At 53.3% G+C, this 20134-nt stretch overlaps 5 protein-coding genes across 5 annotated transcripts; 4 read left to right on the top strand and 1 right to left on the bottom strand.

The window, feature by feature from the left end:
• Positions 1-455: 455 nt before the first annotated feature.
• NIT3 (Omega-amidase nit3) lies at positions 456-1470 on the top strand (the record flags this gene model as incomplete). Its single annotated transcript, XM_064838703.1, has 2 exons — positions 456-477; positions 527-1470. The coding sequence occupies 2 exons, from the start codon at positions 456-458 to the stop codon at positions 1468-1470; spliced, it is 966 nt and encodes a 321-aa protein (XP_064693528.1).
• A 505-nt stretch (positions 1471-1975) lies between these two features.
• Positions 1976-6471, top strand: LTS14_006004 (uncharacterized protein; the record flags this gene model as incomplete). The annotated part of the gene is made up of 5 exons (XM_064838702.1): positions 1976-4342; positions 4375-4602; positions 4695-4765; positions 4822-5560; positions 5620-6471. The coding sequence occupies 5 exons, from the start codon at positions 1976-1978 to the stop codon at positions 6469-6471; spliced, it is 4257 nt and encodes a 1418-aa protein (XP_064693527.1).
• A 343-nt stretch (positions 6472-6814) lies between these two features.
• Positions 6815-10687, bottom strand: LTS14_006003 (uncharacterized protein; the record flags this gene model as incomplete). The annotated part of the gene is made up of 1 exon (XM_064838701.1): positions 6815-10687. One exon carries the CDS (start codon positions 10685-10687, stop codon positions 6815-6817), a length of 3873 nt encoding a protein of 1290 aa, XP_064693526.1.
• A 1967-nt stretch (positions 10688-12654) lies between these two features.
• LTS14_006002 (uncharacterized protein) lies at positions 12655-16635 on the top strand (the record flags this gene model as incomplete). The annotated part of the gene is made up of 5 exons (XM_064838700.1): positions 12655-13005; positions 13058-13552; positions 13607-13802; positions 13862-14319; positions 14374-16635. The coding sequence occupies 5 exons, from the start codon at positions 12655-12657 to the stop codon at positions 16633-16635; spliced, it is 3762 nt and encodes a 1253-aa protein (XP_064693525.1).
• Positions 16636-17614: 979 nt separating this feature from the next.
• LTS14_006001 (uncharacterized protein) lies at positions 17615-19229 on the top strand (the record flags this gene model as incomplete). The annotated part of the gene is made up of 2 exons (XM_064838699.1): positions 17615-17735; positions 17833-19229. The coding sequence occupies 2 exons, from the start codon at positions 17615-17617 to the stop codon at positions 19227-19229; spliced, it is 1518 nt and encodes a 505-aa protein (XP_064693524.1).
• Positions 19230-20134: the final 905 nt, after the last annotated feature.

Here is a 20134-nt window from a genome sequence, read left to right as displayed (position 1 = left end):
CGACTGCGGAGTCCTGCACGATAGCTTTCTTTAGCTTGTGGTTTGTTATGCATGGGATGGAGTTTTACGGAGCGACCTGGAGGCCTTGACTGGTCCTTCAGAACGAGAAAGATCTGAATTATGGAATGTTTCGGGAGCGCAGTGGAAGTGAAGTGTGGAAAAAGCGAAAAGTGCGAAAAGTGCGAATGGATCTGGTCTGCGTTGTGAGCGATGGTGTTTCGGTGTTTTCTTTTGAGCCGCTGTGGTACTCATATATCGACAGCTGGGGCCTGAGTTGGATGGTATGGGAGCACACGTATGTGTGGTCTGCATTATTACTATTACTATTATTTGTGCTAAGTAGCGATTCAAGACGACTTGCTGCTGGGCCTTTGAGTCGGGACACTCGTGATTTATACCACTCAATATATGTACAGTATACTGTCACATGCAATGTTGATGATCGTTGCTCCACAATGACCGCATCCATGGTCTCCAGTACATGACAGTCCTGACTCTGTCCCTCTTCTACTACGTGCACTACCAGATGCCACGGTCGATCGATCCACCTCAGCCATTACAGTCTCGTTCGACATGGCAACCAAGCTGCTAAAGAAGCCATTGAAGCTTGCCCTCATCCAACTTGCTTCTGGCGCCGACAAGCATGCCAACCTCTCCCACGCCCGCCAAAAAGTCCTCGAAGCCTCAAAGGCAGGCGCGAATCTTGTAGTCCTCCCAGAATGCTTCAACAGTCCGTACGGCGTGAAGTACTTCGCCAAGTACTCCGAGACACTCCTACCCTCACCTCCCACAAAAGAGCAGTCTCCATCATACCATGCCTTGAGCGAGATGGCGAAGGAGGCCAAGGCGTTCTTGGTAGGAGGCAGTATACCAGAGTACTGGGAGGAGACGAAGAAGTACTATAACACGAACCTCACATTTGGACCTGACGGAAAGCTGTTGGCAACCCACAGGAAGGTACACCTCTTCGATATCGATATCCCAGGAAAGATCACCTTTCGGGAAAGTGACGTCCTCTCGCCAGGTAACAAAGTCACCATAATAGACCTCCCGGAGTACGGCAGGATTGCTGTGGCTATATGCTACGATGTGCGCTTTCCGGAACTCGCCATGATTGCCGCACGGAAAGGTGCTTTCCTGCTCCTTTATCCTGGTGCCTTCAATCTCACAACAGGGAAATTGCACTGGGAGCTTCAGGCAAGGGCGAGAGCTATGGATAATCAGGTATACGTGGGCTTATGCTCGCCTGCCAGGGACATGCAGGCCGAGTATCATGCTTGGGGACATAGCATGGTTGTTGATCCTAACGCGGAGATCTTGGGAGAGTTGGAGGAGAAGGAAGATATTCTTTATGCTGAGCTGAATGGGGAGAGGATCGAGGAGGTGAGGAAGGGGGTCCCGATCTATACGCAGAGGAGATTTGATGTTTATCCTGATGTTTCGGAGGGCAAGGTCAGATATGAAGAGTAGTGGAAGATGAATCCGTGGCATGCACATACTGGTATGATGAAATGAAACAAAAGGACATTCTCATGGGATGTCGAACAATCGGTCTGGACGCAATGAGCTACCTCGCCGCGGTCGTGGCGTCCTTTTATATTCGCATACGGGCGTTCTTACCATGAGATGTTCTTGACCAGGTACAGAACGCGCATTTTCCGCAGGACGGCCTGCCGAATCTGAGGCTGATGAAGCAGGAGAAAAGCAGCTCCTTCTGTTTGTCGGACATGATGACGCACATAGAGACTATCAACATCAGCCTCGATGGCAGATATATGTACTACCATTCCGCAACACCCTGCCACTCGCTGCTACTTGACACAAGACCAGCGCTGGCCGTTGCCGTCATCTCGCTCGCTACAGTGTCGCAGAAAAGTGCTTGAAGCACGCCATCTTCTCATCATCACCATCCGCTCTTCGCCAAAGCCAGACGCAAATTCTGGCCTCGCCACCTATCGATGCCTCACCTATTATTATGGGCATGTCGTCTCCTACCATCCCAGGTCAGGTCATAAACATCACCTCCGAAGCCCAGGGACGTGTGACGAGCAAGCAAGATTCTCCACTTCGCAATCCTAGCAACGCAAGCTCGGTCGTTCGAAGACACGATACTGGACTCAATCAAAGGGCTGCAAATGCACAAGCTGGTTATGGTGGTCCAGGATTGACAAGAAAGAAGCTGCCATGGTTGCGAGATGAGGCACCAATACAGTCCATAAGTATTCCTGGCAGCTTCGACGAGAGTAAGAGCAGTCTGGAGAAGCCAAACACTTCACGCCAACCAGCCCCTGGAAGGCGAGCAACTATCAAATCTCTTGGCAATGACTTGTCTCTACGCCCAGTCGGCTCAGATCCCACCCTTGGCGACCGACCAAAGAGTAGAGAGCAACGGAGAGTTCTGTCTCTATCTTCCGAGTACCACGGCCATGCAAGACGGATGCAGGCTCGTGATGCGGAGCAGCGACATTTCAGCGTGCAAGCTATGAAGTCGAAACATCTGGACGATTACACTACTTCCGAGTACAGTACAACTATATCATCTGATCATAATCATCCACCATCGCAGCCCACTACAGATATACTACCGCCGTCCTTGCTAAGGACGGGTGCTTCGTCATACGAGTGCTTAGGTCGTGCCAGCAATGCGGATATATCAGCACCACGTCTCATATCACGCACAAGCATACCACCTGCTATACCATCGGAGTGGTCTATCGCACCACCGGAATGGACTCGAGATCAAAGCCCAGCACAGCCGGCGCCTGTGATACACACGATGGACAGGCGAAGAGAGATTAGACTTGACTATGGTCCTTTAGATCCTTCACAAGTCCGAGAGCCTCGTAGAGGTACTATGCTGTCCAAGCCGAAGCCACCTGCCAAGCGGACTACGGCATTCACGAAGCCACCACCCGCGAGAAAGCAGACGCTTTATGATATGCCTTCTCACCTCATGGCTTCGTCAGCGTCTACTTCTCCAGACAACACAGCCGCGCAGACTAGGGACACAGAACCTCCGGCGCGAGGTATAGAACAACTTAATGACCTTATACGTCATGATGCCCAGCGCCGCCCTACACAATTATCACCAAAAGCGATTTTGAGGCAGCCGGAACCTGTTGCATCTCAATGGCGTGGTCTCCGACGAGTAAGTCGCTCTCTTAGTCGTGCTATCACTGGCATGGAGAACATGATGGAAGATGCACTGCAAGTGGCCAGAGATGCTGCTCACGATGGCAGAACCGATGATGTCGCGCATGTGCTGGACAGTGCGACCACTGCTCTGAAAAAAGCCAACGCGGCAGTCCCAAGGAGCAGCGCAAGTTTCCGTGTGCCACGAGATGGGCCGTTACAACTGTCTCCGCACGAGTCTGGACCTTCCTCATCATCATCTGACTCTGATCTTGGTCCTCATGACGATCGCTCCACTATGCACACCAGAGAGCATAGCGCCAGCGCTGCAACAACGATGCTCACAAAAAGCGCCAAGTCAAGTGCTCAGCCCATTGTCAGCGGCCAATATACGAAACGTGGCAAAGCAGTAGCTTCGCAGCGTGCTTCTATGCAGAGAGCAAGCTTCGAGACCTCAAGTGATGATGGCCATCATTCTCTCACTCGAACCCCGCCAAGGCTCTATCAAGCTGCTTCTGCTGATTCGATTGTGCGCGACTTTGCCTACAACAAGGCTCTGGCTGCTCAGGCGTCAAAACCAAGATCTCTTGGCGCACTGCCACGCGTGGGTGGTCGGTCACTGGCTAAGTCAAAGTCAGTCAGCAATGCTGCCACGGCCTATGGTCACCATGGTGCCGCATCAGACTTCTACCACGATGATGGAGAGTCTATTGCGTGTCAGCCTGGTGTACGGCAGAGCATCGCGCACGACAAGAGTTTGTCATTCGACAAATCGCTACCGCCTCTGCCACCATCCCGAGTGCCACAGAATGACAGAGGCTTGTTTGATTTAGCCAGAATCGCCCCTAGTCGTGCACCGGCCCCAGTAAAGAAGTCTAGGAAGCTGCCAAAAGGCGAGTTGACCTTGCTCGAGCACGCTCCGATCGATGACGAGCTACCAATTGCACCCCACGATAACATTGCTCCGGGTCCGGTGGTACAGCGCAAGAACAAACCAGACTACCATCCACACGTCTCCGACTTCTTCGACACAGCATACTACCGCCACCCCGAGACCGATCATCGTGACAAGACACGCAAGATGTCTTCCGTGACAGACACCAGGTCAGTGCCTCACCAACTCCCACCACCTACATACCCACAAGCATCACCTGCGATTCCTCTTCGGCGAAGCGTAGCAGCTGCTGGCGCCGTGATACGCCCGCCAAGTGTAAGCCAAGATACTAAAACTGAACTCGTGAGGTTAGTGGTCCTCCCCAAGCAACTTTGCTTCCTTCGCGCCAGAATCTCAGTCTAAAGCATCCTGTTCGCAGAAAACACATCTCTCTCAATGAGGGTCAGGGCTTCTCCTTAGGCAGATACCATCGACGAGCGCCAATTGCGAGGGAGTGGACGAAGGAGCGGAAGAGGTTGGCTGCAACTGTTGTCTGTGTGAACACGGCGTTCATTGGTTTGATTGCTGGCATCTATGTGAGTGCCGTCCATCTCCTATGCCGTACACACATGGGCCAATGCGGATGGCCCGAATGACGAGGCATGAAAGTGCTGACTTTTGCGTACAGGCTGGTGAGGTGCCCAGGATCCAATACCAGATCCAAGACATGAATCACCGAGTCATCCTGGGCAATGTCCTGTAAGTCGCCCGTTCACTCATATCAACATGAGTCGCTTGCCTGACAAGTGCTACAGACTATTCCTCGGCCTCGGCTTGACAACACTGATCTTCTGGCCTCTACCTCTGCTTCATGGGCGCAAACCATACACTCTCCTCGCCTTTGCCCTCATGCTACCCCTCCAATTCCCACAGGCTCTGGCCGTCTCCACCTTCCGCGACCCAAACAACCCCCTGTTTCGCTGCGGCCTCCTCATACCTCGGGCTGCCACAGGTCTCGCAATGGGCTTCGCGAACATAAATCAGCTTCCCACTTTGTTCGACCTCTTCGGCTGCTCCTTGATGTCAGAGGCGCCACATCAAGAAGTTGTGGTTTCGGACGATGTCCGCCGTCAAGGAGGTGGCGTAGGGATCTGGCTGGGCATCTGGTCTTTCTGCTTTGTCGGCAGTATATCGATTGGCTTTTGCATTGGTGCCTGTATCATCTCGTCTCTTGATCCGAGCTGGGGATTCTACATTGTGGTTATACTGCTGGCTTTCTTCCTGCTGGTCAACGTCGTCACGCCGGAGACCAGACGAGCGCCGTATAGACGCAGTATCGCGCACTTCTTCGATGAGTCGGAACCGGAGAAGTTGAAGCGGAGAGTGGCGCGTGGTGAAGTGAAATTACATATCTCGAACGAGGGCCCGAAGTATTGGTGGCAAGAGGTCTGGGCTGGAATCATACTGACCACGAGGATGGTCAGGCAGCCAGGATATTTCGTGCTCATGCTTTACATTGGGTGGATCTATGCGCAAGTGACGCTGGTCATACTGGTCAGTCCCCTCCAATACACCTTCTTGTCTCAGCTTACTGACTGTTGTCACGGTTCTAGCTTCTGGGCGCCCTACTGTCCCGCGACTACAGCTGGCAACCCCAGTACGTTGGCCTCGCTGCCCTCTCCCTGGCCGTTGGTGCCCTGCTTGCAGTTCCATTGGCCAAAGCTTCACTACTCTCTCGCTCACGCTTTACGCCACAACGGACAGACAGTATGACCATGCGAGCACCACGTCTGACCTGGTCTTCGCACCTTATACGCCGCTGCATCTTCACGCTACTCCTGCCTTTCGCCGCCCTGGCCTATACCTTGACTGCGCCAGGACCTTCAGTAAACTGGTCGAGTCCTACAATATTCTGCGGACTAGTCGGCTTTCTCTCGAACCTCGCCATAGCTGAATGCGTGGGTCTGATCATGGAAGTCTTCGATACCTGCGACCTCCAACCAGGAGTCAACACAAAACACCGCCTTCAGTCCATGACGGAAATCACCCGCCGCAGAAGAACGAACTACTCCTCCTTCCCACGTGTCTGCGCTGGCTTCTTCGCCGCCCAAAGTCTCGGCTTCTTCTTCGCTGCCGCAGCAACGGGTGTCTCCGGCATTATCACACGTGCCCTTGGCGCACAAGTAGCCGTGGCGTGTGTGGCCGGTATCCTGCTCATCATCACCGTCTTCTTCATGTGCGTAATGTTTCGGTGCAGAGAAGTCCAGGTCGTTCCGAACGGAGTCTTCGATCGAGCGACAAGGAAGGGATCTGTGGCATGGGGTCCAGGCGCAGATGATCCTGAATGGAAGCCGGTCATCATTGGGAATCCTTCCGGCAAAATGCGGAGAGTGAATCTGTTGGAGCTCGCCAACTTGTCAAGGTGGACCGAGATCAGGAGGTTGAATAAGCTGGTCAGGCATTGAGACATGCGTAGTGGACGAGATTTGAAGGACCTAGATGTGCGAAGTCGTGATATACACTGGTCTAGAAGACCTACTAAGGATACGCTATCTATAATTCCTTGTGCAAGATTGATGCATGTGCTCATTGCACGTTCTCGTGAAAGTTCATCGCTATCTCTCGAGCGCCACAAGGCTGCCGTGCTGGGTATCTATGCTCCGTCCATGGCGACATTCCAACCCGTGTAATTAACGCCACTTGAAACAATACCCGGCCGAAACGTTGGTTCAGAAAGCACATTGACGATATGGAAAGCTCGCCGTGCGGAGTCGATATGCCATCTCCTCCACTCGTAACTCACGCTCCTCATCTCTGACCCTGCGGCCGATACCTCACCGTCTGATTCGGATTCGCCGTAACACCGAAGAGGTAAGCCAACTCCTGCATTCCGAGTCTGCTCACCGAGTTCCCAGCCTTCTCATCAAGCGCCTCCCCAATCAACTCCCTCTTCTTCTCCTGAATAGCACAAATGCGATCCTCCACCGTCTCCTTGATCAGTATTCGATGGACCTTGACCTCCCTCATCTGACCGAGCCGATGCGCCCGATCAATAGCTTGCTCCTCAATGAAAGGGTTCCAGAAGGGATCCAGGATGATGACTTGGCTTGCCATGTTCAGGTTCAGACCGGCGTTGCCTGCTTTGAGGGAGATGAGCATGATGCGGAGGTTTGCGTTGGTCTTGAATTCGTCGACGGCGTCGGCGCGATCTTTCGCGTTCATGCTGCCGTCGTAGCGGCGGTAGTTCCAGCCTTCCATGTCGACGGCGATTTCGAGGAGGTCGAGGAGGGACGTCCATTGGGAGAAGATGAGGACTTTTTCTAGGCCGTTGCCGCTGTCGTCTGTGTCGTCATTCTTCACGGCCATGATACTCTTGAGAGTATCGATGCTCTTGTCGATCTTGGCCGAGCCTACATAGTCCTTGCGGAGGCGGCGGAGATAGGCTTGACGCGCTTTGATGTTTCGAGAGCCAAGGCGCTTAAGGTCGGCGAGAGTGGTCACCTTGTCAGGCTTCTTACCCTTTGCTTTGCCCTTGCCCTTGCTCTTCTTAGACTTCTTGATCTTCTTGGGCTTCTCAGCTTCCGGCTTGGATTTTCGAGCCTTCGGTTTGCTGCCATTAGCCTGAGTTGGACCGCCCACGTTGTTGAGGTCCTCGAGGTCGTAGTCTTCTGCATCTGCACCCTTGACATGCACGTAGTCATCCTCTTCCTCTTCATCATCATCGGTAGCCTCGTCTTCGCCGTCCCCGTACACAACAAAGCCTTTTAGATCACCTCTCCGATTGACCTTGACATCTTCCACCTCGCTCTCCGTCTCGCTGTCCTCGACATCGTCCCTTTCATCATCGCTCTCATCACCCACTTCAGTCTCCGAATCATCGTCACCCTCCAGCTCCTTGCGTTCAGCCTCGGTGAGCAGCTCGGGTTGATGCACCTGCTTGAAGCTGGCGAAGTCCGTGATCTGCTTACTATCAATCGGACCGCGGCAGTTAGGGCACTTTGCCTTGGTGCCGCCATCTTCATTACCATTAGCGATAGCATTAGCAGGATCAGTAATCCGTGCAAAGCACTCGCTGCAAGCATCGTGGCCGCAAGGGATGAAGATGGCCGGATTCTGCGTGGCGTCCATGCAGATGTTGCACTCGAAGCTGCCCTCTTTCTCACGGATGCGCTGCACGACATCTGGTGCCAGACTCTGCGCCAACTTGACGAGATCTGCCTGCTCGACACCAGCCACAGCACTGATGGCATAGTCCTTGATCAGGTGTGGATGACATGCTGCTTGGCGCAATCGCAGAAGCAGCACCAGCACCTGAGTGTATTGCTTGCCGACTGTACCCGCCTCCCAGTACTTGTTGAATGTCATTTGTGTCTGAGTCTCAAGGTGCTTGTAGAAATCGTGCTCCGCTTCGCTGAACTCGGGATTGACCATTTCGGTCGTACGTTCAGGCAATGTCAGAATGGGGCGACCTTCGAACTTGCTCTTCTTCGTGCGACGAAGCATCACAGCCTTGCACAAAGCCTGGAACCTCTGCATGGACTGTGCCCTGCTCTCGTCCCGACCGGACTTCAAGGGCTGTGAAAAGTCTTGCCTGAACTTCTCCCATACACTGTATGGCTTGACCCGTAGGAATTTGACGAGTGAGTAAAATTCATCGACGCCATTCATCATGGGTGTGCCGGTCATGCAGAACCGATATTTAGCGTTGATCATGTACGCTGCTTTTGCAGTCTGCGTGCTCTTGTTCTTGATGCATTGTGCTTCATCAAGCACAACACGGTACCACTGCGCGTCTTCGCCCAGGATCGCACATTGCTCCTTCGAGTTCGGGCGAGCCTGAGGCTCAGTACGACGACGATTGTGGAAGTTCTCGACCTTCTTCAGCTCGAAAGCTAGAGAACCGTAGGTCGTGATGACTACATCGTATTGGCGCAAGTCGGCGAAGCTCTTCTTCTTGCTTGGTCCGTGGTGGATGAAGACAGTCAGTCTGTGCCTGAAGCTCGTCTTCACCTTCGCCTCGATCTCCTGCTTCCACTGGCGCAGAAGCGCAACGGGTGCCAGGATGAGGGTGGTCTTGCACCGAGGATCTTCGGACTTGTGCGTAACAAGCAAAGATATGAGCTGAATGGTCTTACCTAGACCCATGTCATCTGCAAGAATGCCGCCTCTGTTCGAGCCTTCTTCACAATTCCTTAGCCATGTCAGACCCATCTCCTGGTACTTGTGCAGAGTGATGGTCAGAGCTTCTGGCGTCTGAATGCGCAAGTGTTGAGGCATCTCCTCATCAGGCCGGATATTTTCCAGTAGAGCGTTGATTTCTTCTTTAGTCTTCGTAGGATCGTTATCATAGATTTCGTTATATCGTGATTGGAACAGGTCTGCTTGGCCTGCATAGGCACCAAGCGGGCGTGAACCACTGTACACCAAGTCATCGTCTTCATCGACACCGTAAGGTCTTGATCTTGAGCCATTGATGAGCATATTGAGGTTGTTGAGATCGTCGTTCAGATAGCTACTGCTAGCTTGTTTTAGCCCGGCGTAGGCATTCTGTAAAGCAGTGACGGTGTTGTAAGTAGAGCCGGCTGCCTGTGTGCCAAATACACCTTGAGCATAGTGCAGTGGCGGTGGTCTACCGGTATATGGAGATGGGTAGCTGCCGGGCATGTCGTATTGCTGTGGAGTCGAGGCGTACGGCTGATGCTCGACGGGTCGGACAGGTCGATGACTTGGTGTGAAGTTTGCAGGCGCAATCTCCTCCAGGTCCTCCTCATCATCACTGCCCGTGAGGTCCACCACATCACCAGTAGAAGGACGTGGTCGAGTCACAAGCTGTTGCCTAGACGAGCCTGGCTCGGGCTTGACATGCTGGTGCGATTGTTGGTATGGCTGATACTGCGGCGTGCTCATATGGTTATACTGTGGCGTGCTGTAGACTTGTTCAGGCTTTGGCGGAGGAGGGGGTGGCCTCTGGAACATGCCGTTAAATCCAATCGTGGTTTGTACGCCAGGTCGCGACGATGATGGCATGGTAGACAAGGGCCTGCTGTAGGGATGGCTCATGGAGCGAGCAAGCTGCTCACTGGCATGCTCTTGCTCGTGCTTGCGCTTGTACATCTCCTGCTGCTGCTGGACTTGTTGCTGGTATCGCGAGTTATCGAAAGACTGGTACCCCGAGTTACCGAATGGCTGTGTCGCTGAGCCACTATTGATGAAGCTATCAAAATCGACGGCGTCTGGAGAGCCGGAGCCGGAGCCGGAGCTGTTTGAAGGTTCAGGCGTGAGGCGTTTCGAGGGGTGTTCGTGGTAGTGTTCAAACGAGAGATCCTGTGGCCGTGAACGTTTTGTGCCGTTAGCCGAACTCAATGAAGGTCTACTGAGTGAGTGAGCGTAGCCATTCTGAGGGTACGCGTGACCTCCGCTGTTGCCTGGCGCTCCATTCACTGTCGCCTGACCCCATCCATAGCCATACTGCTGAGCATTCATGTCTTCACTGGTCGCCGGCCTCGAGCTATCGGGCAGCGTGTCGAGCCTTCGTTGAAGTTGCCGTTGCGTCTCCTCAAGCTCTTCTACCTTAGTGGCGTAATCGTCTGCGCCCTGATCCAGACTCTCGATCAGTACAGAAGTGAAGCTCAACTCCTCCTCGACGTCCTCCCGAGGCGCATTTGGTGCGAGGTTGGCCATGTTGGCGGAGGGACACCAGCGCACTTTACACCGCACGTCGAGCGTGGCGAAGTTCGGGCCGCTAGTGATGTTGAGGAGTCACCTGCTGTCGTGCAACAGCAGCAGTGGTGAAGGTCCGGTGGTGTCGTACAGTGTGGTCGCTCCAGGAAATCTGTCGGCCTGTATTTATGCGACCTGTCGCATGTGGCGTGTCTAAGAGTCCGGTCCGAGTCTACCACCTACTTCGTCGTCACCGCATATTGTGTGAGCAGTCATCAGTCGCGCGTTCACTCACGGAGCCCCAGTCGGTGCTTGGTTGTCGTCAGGCTGTGAATCTGCTTTGCCAAGTGAGGCCGCAGTGAGGCTGTAGTGATCTGGTCGTGTCGAAAGACGCGTCGGTGACGTACCGAGCCGAGAGCCGAGAGGCCGGAGCCCAGTCCGGTGGCTTTGCGTTGGACGTGCAGCCTTTCCAGAGAATCTCACTTACTATTACCACTGTCCTTCCATTATGTAGCGATTAACAAGTATGACCCGTTCAACAAGCTGGAGTCCACCACAATCTATCTGTGGTGTGATCGCAGACAGCGTTGCTATACGATCGAGCCTTTTGAACTCACCATGTATGGTAGCCACAAGGTCTCACCTCACACACCACGCCCGCGTCCAAAATATCGATCCTATGACAATAATGTCCTGCCATGAAGCTCATTTTCCCACTTCCAGGCCTCCCGAGGACTTACATCCAGATCTAGCTAGGGACAAGCTGCCTCTGCGCTGCGGAGAGCACATTGCCGCCACAAAAAGACCCTTGGACGCCTGAAGCGCGACAAACAGACACTGGTCACATTGCGACGAGCCCAACTCATACCATACCTGTCAGAAGGCTCTCATGCGGCTTGACATGTACACAGGAGACTCCGCGCAATTTTTTTTGGATCTCATGGTCTACTCCTCAGTCTTGTGAGGGTGAGATGTATTAGCAAGCCTCTGCGGTACTCCCTAGGCGTGCCGCCAAGGACATTGCGCGCACCTCTAGCAGCGCGATCTCGCCTCGAATGTACGGCGGCTTATGGACTCTTGCTCTGCCATTGGTCGAGAAATAGTATCATAACGCTGTCTACTTAGGCCGCCAGCAACGCAGAACCTTCTGCTACGGCTCCGCCACCCTGCAGGTACGGTCAGCCAGGCCCTGCTAATCGGCTGGGAATAGAGCTTCGTGACCTTCAAGTATTATACTTTGTGGCACAGAACATGTCTCTACTTTCCTTTCGTCACTTTTCCTTGCATGTAAACCTGGTATCACAATGATGGTCTCACAGTCACTACTCCTGCTTGGGACGGCGGCCCTCGTTGCCGCCATATCAAGCGACACTACAATTGGCATATATACTAATATGACAAGCTCCATCAACACAACAACGAGTGATACCGTCTCTTCAAATTCGAGCGCGGTACTGACGACCAGAAGCAGCCCGCTGTATACTGCTACTTCTTCACTAAGCACTCCGACAATTTCGACTTCTATTTCTTCCCCAATCTCGAGCCTTTCTTCGACACCCAGCTCATCCTCGACCTCCAGCCTGCTCTCGAGCTCGAGTCTCTTCACGACGACGAGCCTGCTCTTGGCCTCGACCTCATCGATATATTCCAATGTCTATACATCGAGCTCTAGCACATCTTCTGGCAATCTAGGCACACTCATCTTGCAGGGGCTTGGCTCTTCATCTGTATCGATCTCCTCTCTTCCTACCAACAGCACGACGAGCGTATCGTCTGCGACGGTCCAGACAGTGGGCGGCCTGTCGACATCGACCAGCGATCATGGAGCAAATAGTAGCTTGTCCAGTACTACGATTCCTAGCAGCCTGCGTCCTTCCTCGCTCGCTTCCGGGAATCCTACTGCCGCTAATTCACCTCTGCCTGTCGCTAACACTTCGACCATACTGGTCTCGCACATCTCCATTGTCTCGGCCGGCACGAGGTTATCAATGGCCTCTTTGAAGTCCACAGATGGCCTCGGATCCACGACAGCTCTTAACTCTTCCCATACCGTAATAGAAACCACAATCACAAGGCCACCTACGTCGTCCCTCAATCTCACGAAGAGCGCCAATGCCATCGTCTCTCGAAACACCTCTCTGTCGATTACAGACAGCGGAAGCGCTTATGCAAGTGCATGTCAGGCATCGTGGGCTGCATGGGGTAGCGCTGCTCTCAATGTCTCTAGATTCATCACTACCTCAACGGAGTACTTCACATACACGAATTGGACAGCGACCACGACGACATTAGGGGGATGCGATACGCATCCTCGCCTGGTTGGCACGTTCACGCCTATCGTATGTTTAGATTAGAAGCGGCACTAAAGTAGGGTACTGATAATCGTCGCAGGCATCAGGAACCAACTCCACCACATGGGAGATGTACACGCGAACGGGACTTCCAGCGACACCTACGTGCAGCATCAATCCCTCTGACTGCAATGGTCTATACTCTGCTTCCATCAGCAGCTCTTCGTCGTACAACAGTGCAGCGCTAGCCGCGCAGACCACGATCTTCCTGCCACCACAAGCCACAGCCGTGACTTTCGTTCACTTGTCATCGACTTCCGTCAAATCCTTCGGGTCCGCGCAACTTCCTTCGCCTGCAATTATTACTTTCAATAACACCGCATACCCCGGGAGCGTGTTCACAAATAAGCTCACGTATCCCACAACTTCTGTATACTCACTAACCCACTATTCTATCGATGGGGACCTCTTATTCGAAGACTCATCAGCGATTGTGCAAGCAGACATCGGGACTATGCCTCCATACCAGACCTTCATCTGTAATCGAACAGTTGAAGGTTCGACCTGCGGCGCCTGCACCATTTATGGTGGAGAGGTAAGTCACTTACGGTCCACAGTCTATGCTCAACCCTCCCTGACACCTGCATAGGTCCAGCTTCTGTACTTTCCGGTCGCTGCGAATGCTTCTCGCAATTACTGTGCGCAGACTGGTGGCCCTGTAACAACATGCCCTCTGGGCCCTACAACAGCACCCTACACGGCTATCGGAGCAGATATTGGTGGCATCTGTGAGAGCTATGTCAACTGCCCGTATCTCATTGGCAACACATCGACAACAGATAGTGGTATGTCGCATCCAGACTGACTTGTGAGACGATACGGCGACTCATGCAAATGTCACTAGGCCCTTACGTCGTTACCGCCAGCACGACCCTCTATCAGAATCGAGCATACATCTCCCTCAAGACAGCCTATGCCTCGAACTCATGCGGCTATGTCGGCGGGCAGCATGCAGGAAGTGTGGTCACTGTGGCCTCAAGCCAAGTCTTTTCCGTCAATCGCGCCCACGGCGAGGATTGTGCTGACTACGGCTACTCGTTCGACTTCGCGAATCTCTTGCCTAATTTACCGTTCAGTGCTTTCAATACTGCGGTCAGCAATAATGCCTGTCATAGGCCTCGGCCTGGTGTAGCCGAGCCGGACGCCCTCAATGGCGATTGGGTCAACGGACAGCAGATAAAGGACACGCAACCTTGCGACACTATCGTTGATTGGGCGTACTATCCTTTGCTCGTGGTACCGACGCAGATCAGGGAGATGGATGCAGCTTGGGCTACCTGTGCCGTAGCTTTGGATGGGCTGGTAAGCTGAAGCGCTTCCTGCGAGTATATGTCTTGCTGACTGTCTGTGACATAGTACGACCCGCCTAAAGCGCTGACCGCACAGACGACCACCGATGGTCCTTCTGGCCCTGCTGGCGTGCAGACGACCACCGCCGCTAGTCCCGCTAGCACGGTGAACAATAATTCACCTACTGCCACCGGAATAGCTACGTCTGTTGCACCTTCTACTCAGCCAGCTCAAGCGAGCTCGACAGCAAATGCCGACCCAGGCAACAGTGGTGCTGGTTCATCAGGAGCCAATTCCGGAGTGGCAGACCCCGGTACGAGTGCAGGCTCAGGCGCGGCAGAGAGTAGTAGTGCCAATCTTGGAGCTGCTGGATCTATCCTCAGCCAGGCCTTGTCTACCGCAACCAACCCAGCTACTTCGCAAGGATCTGGTAATACTGGAGCCGCAGGTTCTAAAGGCGCCGGCTCGAATTCAGGGTCATCTGATAATAGCGATGCCGCCGCATCTCAAGGTTCTGGTGCAAATTCTGGGTTTGGATCTGGTAGTAATGGCGCATCTTCTGCTGCTCTCGACCCATCAACGATCTCCGTCGGTTTTTCGGCTTTCACGGTCGTGGCTACACAGGCAACAGGATCTTCCGCGATGGTGGTGGCAAACGGAGGTGTCACGGCAACTCTAACAGCTGGTCAGACGCTATCTATTGGTGGGCAAGCCGTCAGTGCTGGCTCGACCGGAGGCGTGGTTATTGGCTCTGGAAGTGCTGCAGCCACAGTCGTGCCCGCTGCTTCCATTGGATCTGGCTCATCTGCTGCTCAGTTTTCTGGTGTTGTGATCAGTGTAGGCTCCTCATCCTCTTTGACTGCGGTGCAGACAGTCGTCACTAGCAGCAATGGTGAAGCAACTACGCAAGCTATTATCGGAGGCAGCACGATCGCACAAGGTGGTGCTGCAGCAACCATCAACGGTCAGACCATATCCCTGGGATCCGACGGCGTGATCGTAGGCTCGTCTACCCAAGCCGTCAGCGTCCTCGCCGCTGCGACAGCCTCAGGAGCAGTCGTTCAGGTTGGCACCTCGAGCTTGACTGCTGTACAAAGCGTGATTACAGGCAGTAATGGCCAGCTCACCACACAGGCCGTGATTGGTGGTACCACCACTACTCAAGGGGGTGCGGCAGCGACGATCAATGGGCAAGTAGTGTCTCTTGGATCGAGCGGTGTTGTCGGGGGTGGATCGACCACGCAAGCAATATCAGCACTAGCGACAAACGCAGCTCCGTCTAGTACGTTTCTGGCAGTCGGTTCGGCGCTCGTCACCGCCTCACAGACAGTCGTCACGGGTAGCAATGGGCAGAGGACGACCGAAGTAATCTTAGCTGGCACGGTATTGACGCAAAGTGAGTCCGCAGCAGTAGTGAGTGGACATACTCTGTCCCTGGGCTCGAACGGCATCATCATTGATGGCAGCCAAACTGCCACGATCTCTACCTTGAACGCTGGATCAGCTATCACTGGGTCTGTTGTCACGCTCGGCTCATCTACCTTGACGGCCTCTCGATCCGTGGTCACCGGTGCTGACGGCAAACTTGCTACCGAAGCCATAGTCGCCGGCAGTACTCTTATCTCGGGCGGCGCTCCAGTGACGATCGATGGAGATACTTTGAGTCTTGGCTCTGCTGGGATCGTGGTTGATGGCAAGCAGACCACAGCCCTCTCGTCAATCAGCCCATCCATTACTGGCGCATTGGTGACACTTGGCCCTTCCACACTTACTGCGTCACAAACTGTCATTACCGGTACGAATGGCCCGCGTACGACCGAAGTGATTATCGGTGGTAGTACACTAGTTTCTGGCGGTGCACCAATAACTCTCTCCGGCCATACTCTGACCTACAGATCGAACGGCGTCGTAGTGGATGGCACACAAACAGATCCGGTATCTACATTCGCTGTTGGTATGACAGCGACTCCTGTTGTCTTCACTGAGCATGGACAAGTGTTCACTGCTACACCCATTCCGGGTCGATCAGGAGTCTACATCGTGGATGGCCAAACAATCTCTGTTGGTGGCTCTCAGGTCACCGTTGATGGTCTGACACTCACAGCACAATCTTCTGGGCTCGTAGTAGATGGTACACAGACGATCTCGTGTAGTAAGGGTGTTTCGCCCGCTCGCTTGACCGCTGCCAGTGGCCCTTCAGTATCGTCCACTGGGCCTTCGCCAACAGCGACTACCACGAAGAAGTCTGCAGCAGATAGTTTGGTCGCTGAGAAGATCATGGGGAGCCTCGTGTTGGCTCGTATTGTGGCAGTGTTGATGACAATGTAGTGCTGGGGGCAGATACACTTGGGCATGTGATGTCGAACGATTGGAGCAGGCTTCTACAGTGCTATAGATATGTTACTAAGTGCCGTACATATGTCTACGCGATAGTGCTTTGTGGCGATGTATGGTGAGGTGGAAGCGTCAAGGTAAGGTAGTAGTCCATCAGACGCGATACACAGATCGCGTAGACGAGAAATGGTGAGGACTTTTGAGACATGCTTGTCCTCCGCAACGCGAAGCCAGACGAGACCGTCTCTTTCACATGACCGCATCCTTAAGAACACGGCCGCATCTTGAAGATCTGGAGGTCTTCTGATTTCTTTTCTGAGTGTGGGTAATTGCCTAGCGTCGGCAATTCTCGACAGGATCACGATTCTGCGCTTCTTGCTACCTCCGCCACATCTTCACTTCCGCGACATCAACCATTGTTGACAATAATCCCTTCGCGCCACGCACGCGACCCTATACATGGCCACGCGAACTATCTGCACGCGGCATCTACTCTAGCTGCACTTGCAACCTGCGGCGAAGACCTGCATAAGTGCGCTCCTCCGTCCAATCCGAAAAGTCCCTCGTCCACGCTACATCTGCACCGCATGAGCTGAAACAGAAATGGCCTCGGCCGATCTACCGACCTCCCAGCCTCCACCTACTTCTGTTCCATACATAACACTCGCAGCGTACGACTTTCGCGTTATAGCGTATTATCCTCTGCTTCACGCTCTGCTGCTTTCCTTGCTCTTCGACCACCGGTCTGCCTTTTGTGACTCACTAGCCTATAGTGCATGCATTGGAGCCAGAACGAGCCAATGTTATGCTGGTGGCAAGTATCGAGGACAGAGGTAGGTAAAACCTTGCCGTCGCTCGATCGCAATATCTGAGACCTCTTCCTTTTGTGCCCTCACCCTTTACGCTTCCAATCGCGATCATCACAGGCAACACTACTACTGTGCGCTGGCAGGATCAATGAGTCAAGTTTCCAATGGCTACCAGACAGGACAGACCTTCGCCGTATGTCCTGGCTGACAAGCCTTCAACCTCTTTTTCGGCCGTGTCGTCTGCAGGATCAGCCACGTCAGCTGCTACATCACGAAGTGGAGGCAGTAAGCTACTTTTCGGAGAAATAGATCTCTCCAGCGACAGATGTACGCGTGTCTCCTACCCTACTGCTTAGCTGCCACATTAACGCAGGTACTACAGCATCAGAGAACTTCGCATCAGTGTGTAGCTTTGTGCTCTGCGACAGTGGCACCTTCCTCAAGTTTTGGCTCGAGGACAAATGCCGCGACACATTCTTATCACTTCTACCCAAGAACGACATCGCAAGTCTGCGACTTGCATGTCATGATTTCAGCGTGCGGGCTGCGCCGGCGCTCTTCTCAGACCTGAGTATTACCTTCAAGACAAGCACTTTCACGAGGCCTGCCAGGATCGCGGCCCTGGATCGTCTCGGCTTCTACGTGAAGACGTTACGCATTAATCTGCCACATACTACCGAGACATTTCTGCCGCCATTGATCGAGCCTGATACTGGCGAAGAACTATCCTTCACATACACGCCACAAATTCACAAGACGGATGGTCGACAGCCGAAGTATGGTGATCTAGGCACCACAGAGATCTTGACGAGACAATATCCGGCTTTATTTCATGCCGCGACAAATGTGCCGGCTTTCATTCGAGCATTCTCGACCTTCTTCAATCTTCAACATCTGCAGCTCAGCTGCCCCGGTTATGATCCAGCAACAAGATATAGACGCAGCATCATCGACTTCGCATTGATTTCGATACGCATTGCAGTCGAGAGGAACTGCCTAAACACGCTCGACACACTTACACTTTCACCAATGCATCCTGGCTCGCTGCAATACCTATCGCCATCAATCGGTCATGGCGCAACACCTCGCTCCGCGAAAGTCTGGTCGCGTATTTGCAACCTCGACATTGCGCTGCATTCCATACCATCACCCTATGGCGATGTTCCGGCCGACCATACTAAGATGTTAAACAACTATCTTCGCAACTTCCAACCTAATCTTACCACATTGAGTTCTCGATGGTTGGGCTGCAAAGGTCCTTTGCCGACCGCGCAGCCTCTGTCACAAAGCTCGTCCGGCCACTTCAAGCTCAATCATCCGAGTGCAAAGCCGAAAGCTATGCCAGCTTTACGCTTCCCGAGTATCAAGTCTGTCGAGATGGCAGGTGTCACCACGACAGCCGCAGAAGTCCAAAGCTTTGCTGCGATGCACAAGCATACTATCGAAGAGTTGAAGCTTGACGACCTCAAATTCACGGAAGGATCATGGGAGGAGGCTCTATCGCCATTGACGAGGCAAGCTCGACCTCGAACCACTTTCGCAGATATACCTATCATGCTCTCGCCAACATGCGCGTCGCCTGCGCGTTCACATCCGATGGCAATGGATCGTGTTGAGGCGAGAACAAACTCGAGCCATCGGCCCACCCTTCGTTTGTCCAAGTGGTTGCCGGGTAAGGCAGACAAGCATACTTCGTCGTCGCGAAGAGTCCGAGAGGGTCTGCTAGGATGTGAGGAACAGCTAAAGAAGGTGCTTGGTGGTGTGCTGTCTTGGCACTAGATGCAATGTAGCTACCATTCGATCGAAGACCATGATATGCGCCATGATCACGCTCGTTGAACGGATGATATGAGGTATGATAAGTACCACGCCTGATGATGCAACCTATATACATACCACGAACATGATATATGCCCTGGTTATGTCTCCGACCATCTCAGCTTGTCATTATTCCGCATACGAAGACCGTCTAACACCGAGTTGTGGGCTCGTGCTTACGCCACGTAAAGCAGGATTTGCTAAGGCTGTAAGAACTGAGTCCTTCTGGACCGCTTCGGTCTCGCTCTCGTAAACGCTTCTGCATAACTTCTGACACTATCCATCCAGCGGTACGAGACGTCGGCCGCCATCAACGGCATGTCATTCTGCCCCACCACAGGTCGTAAATGAGCTCGATTCTAGCCTCGAGCTCCATACCGCTCATACATGTACCGAGGTATGCTAAATGATGCAGACCACAAGGACTTAGAGGAGTAGGGTAAGATGAGATGAGACACATATATAGGGGCTCGTTAGATCTGCTTATTTACGTCCTCCCACAGTTTCCTCCACCACTGCGCATCTTTCCTGTCTAGTACATCTACGTGTGCAAACGTCGTCTCCATCACCGAACACAATACTTCTCGAAGCCATGGCTGACCTCAAGGATTGGATGTCGTTGGCTGAGCCGAACAAGGAATGGGAGCAGGTGCGGGACTACAGCCGAATCAGATCTTGAGTCAGAACTGACTGACTGATTCCTGAGCAGTGGGTAGAGAGCATCGGTACATTCATCGGGTTGACCGCATCATGGGCGTTGCCTGTCTGACAAGAGAACTCCTAGGCGGCCAAGCACCAGATATCGGCCTCTTCCCAGATATTCCTAGTCTCCGCCAATGGATTACGGCGAGCAAGCAAGCGTAAGC

This window comes from Recurvomyces mirabilis (assembly GCF_035927965.1).
Source record: "Recurvomyces mirabilis strain CCFEE 5264 chromosome Unknown scaffold_15, whole genome shotgun sequence".
Taxonomy (NCBI): Eukaryota; Fungi; Ascomycota; class Dothideomycetes; order Mycosphaerellales; family Teratosphaeriaceae; genus Recurvomyces; species Recurvomyces mirabilis.
Note: the sequence above shows the minus strand (reverse complement) of the source record. Positions and strands in the feature narration are given on the sequence as shown.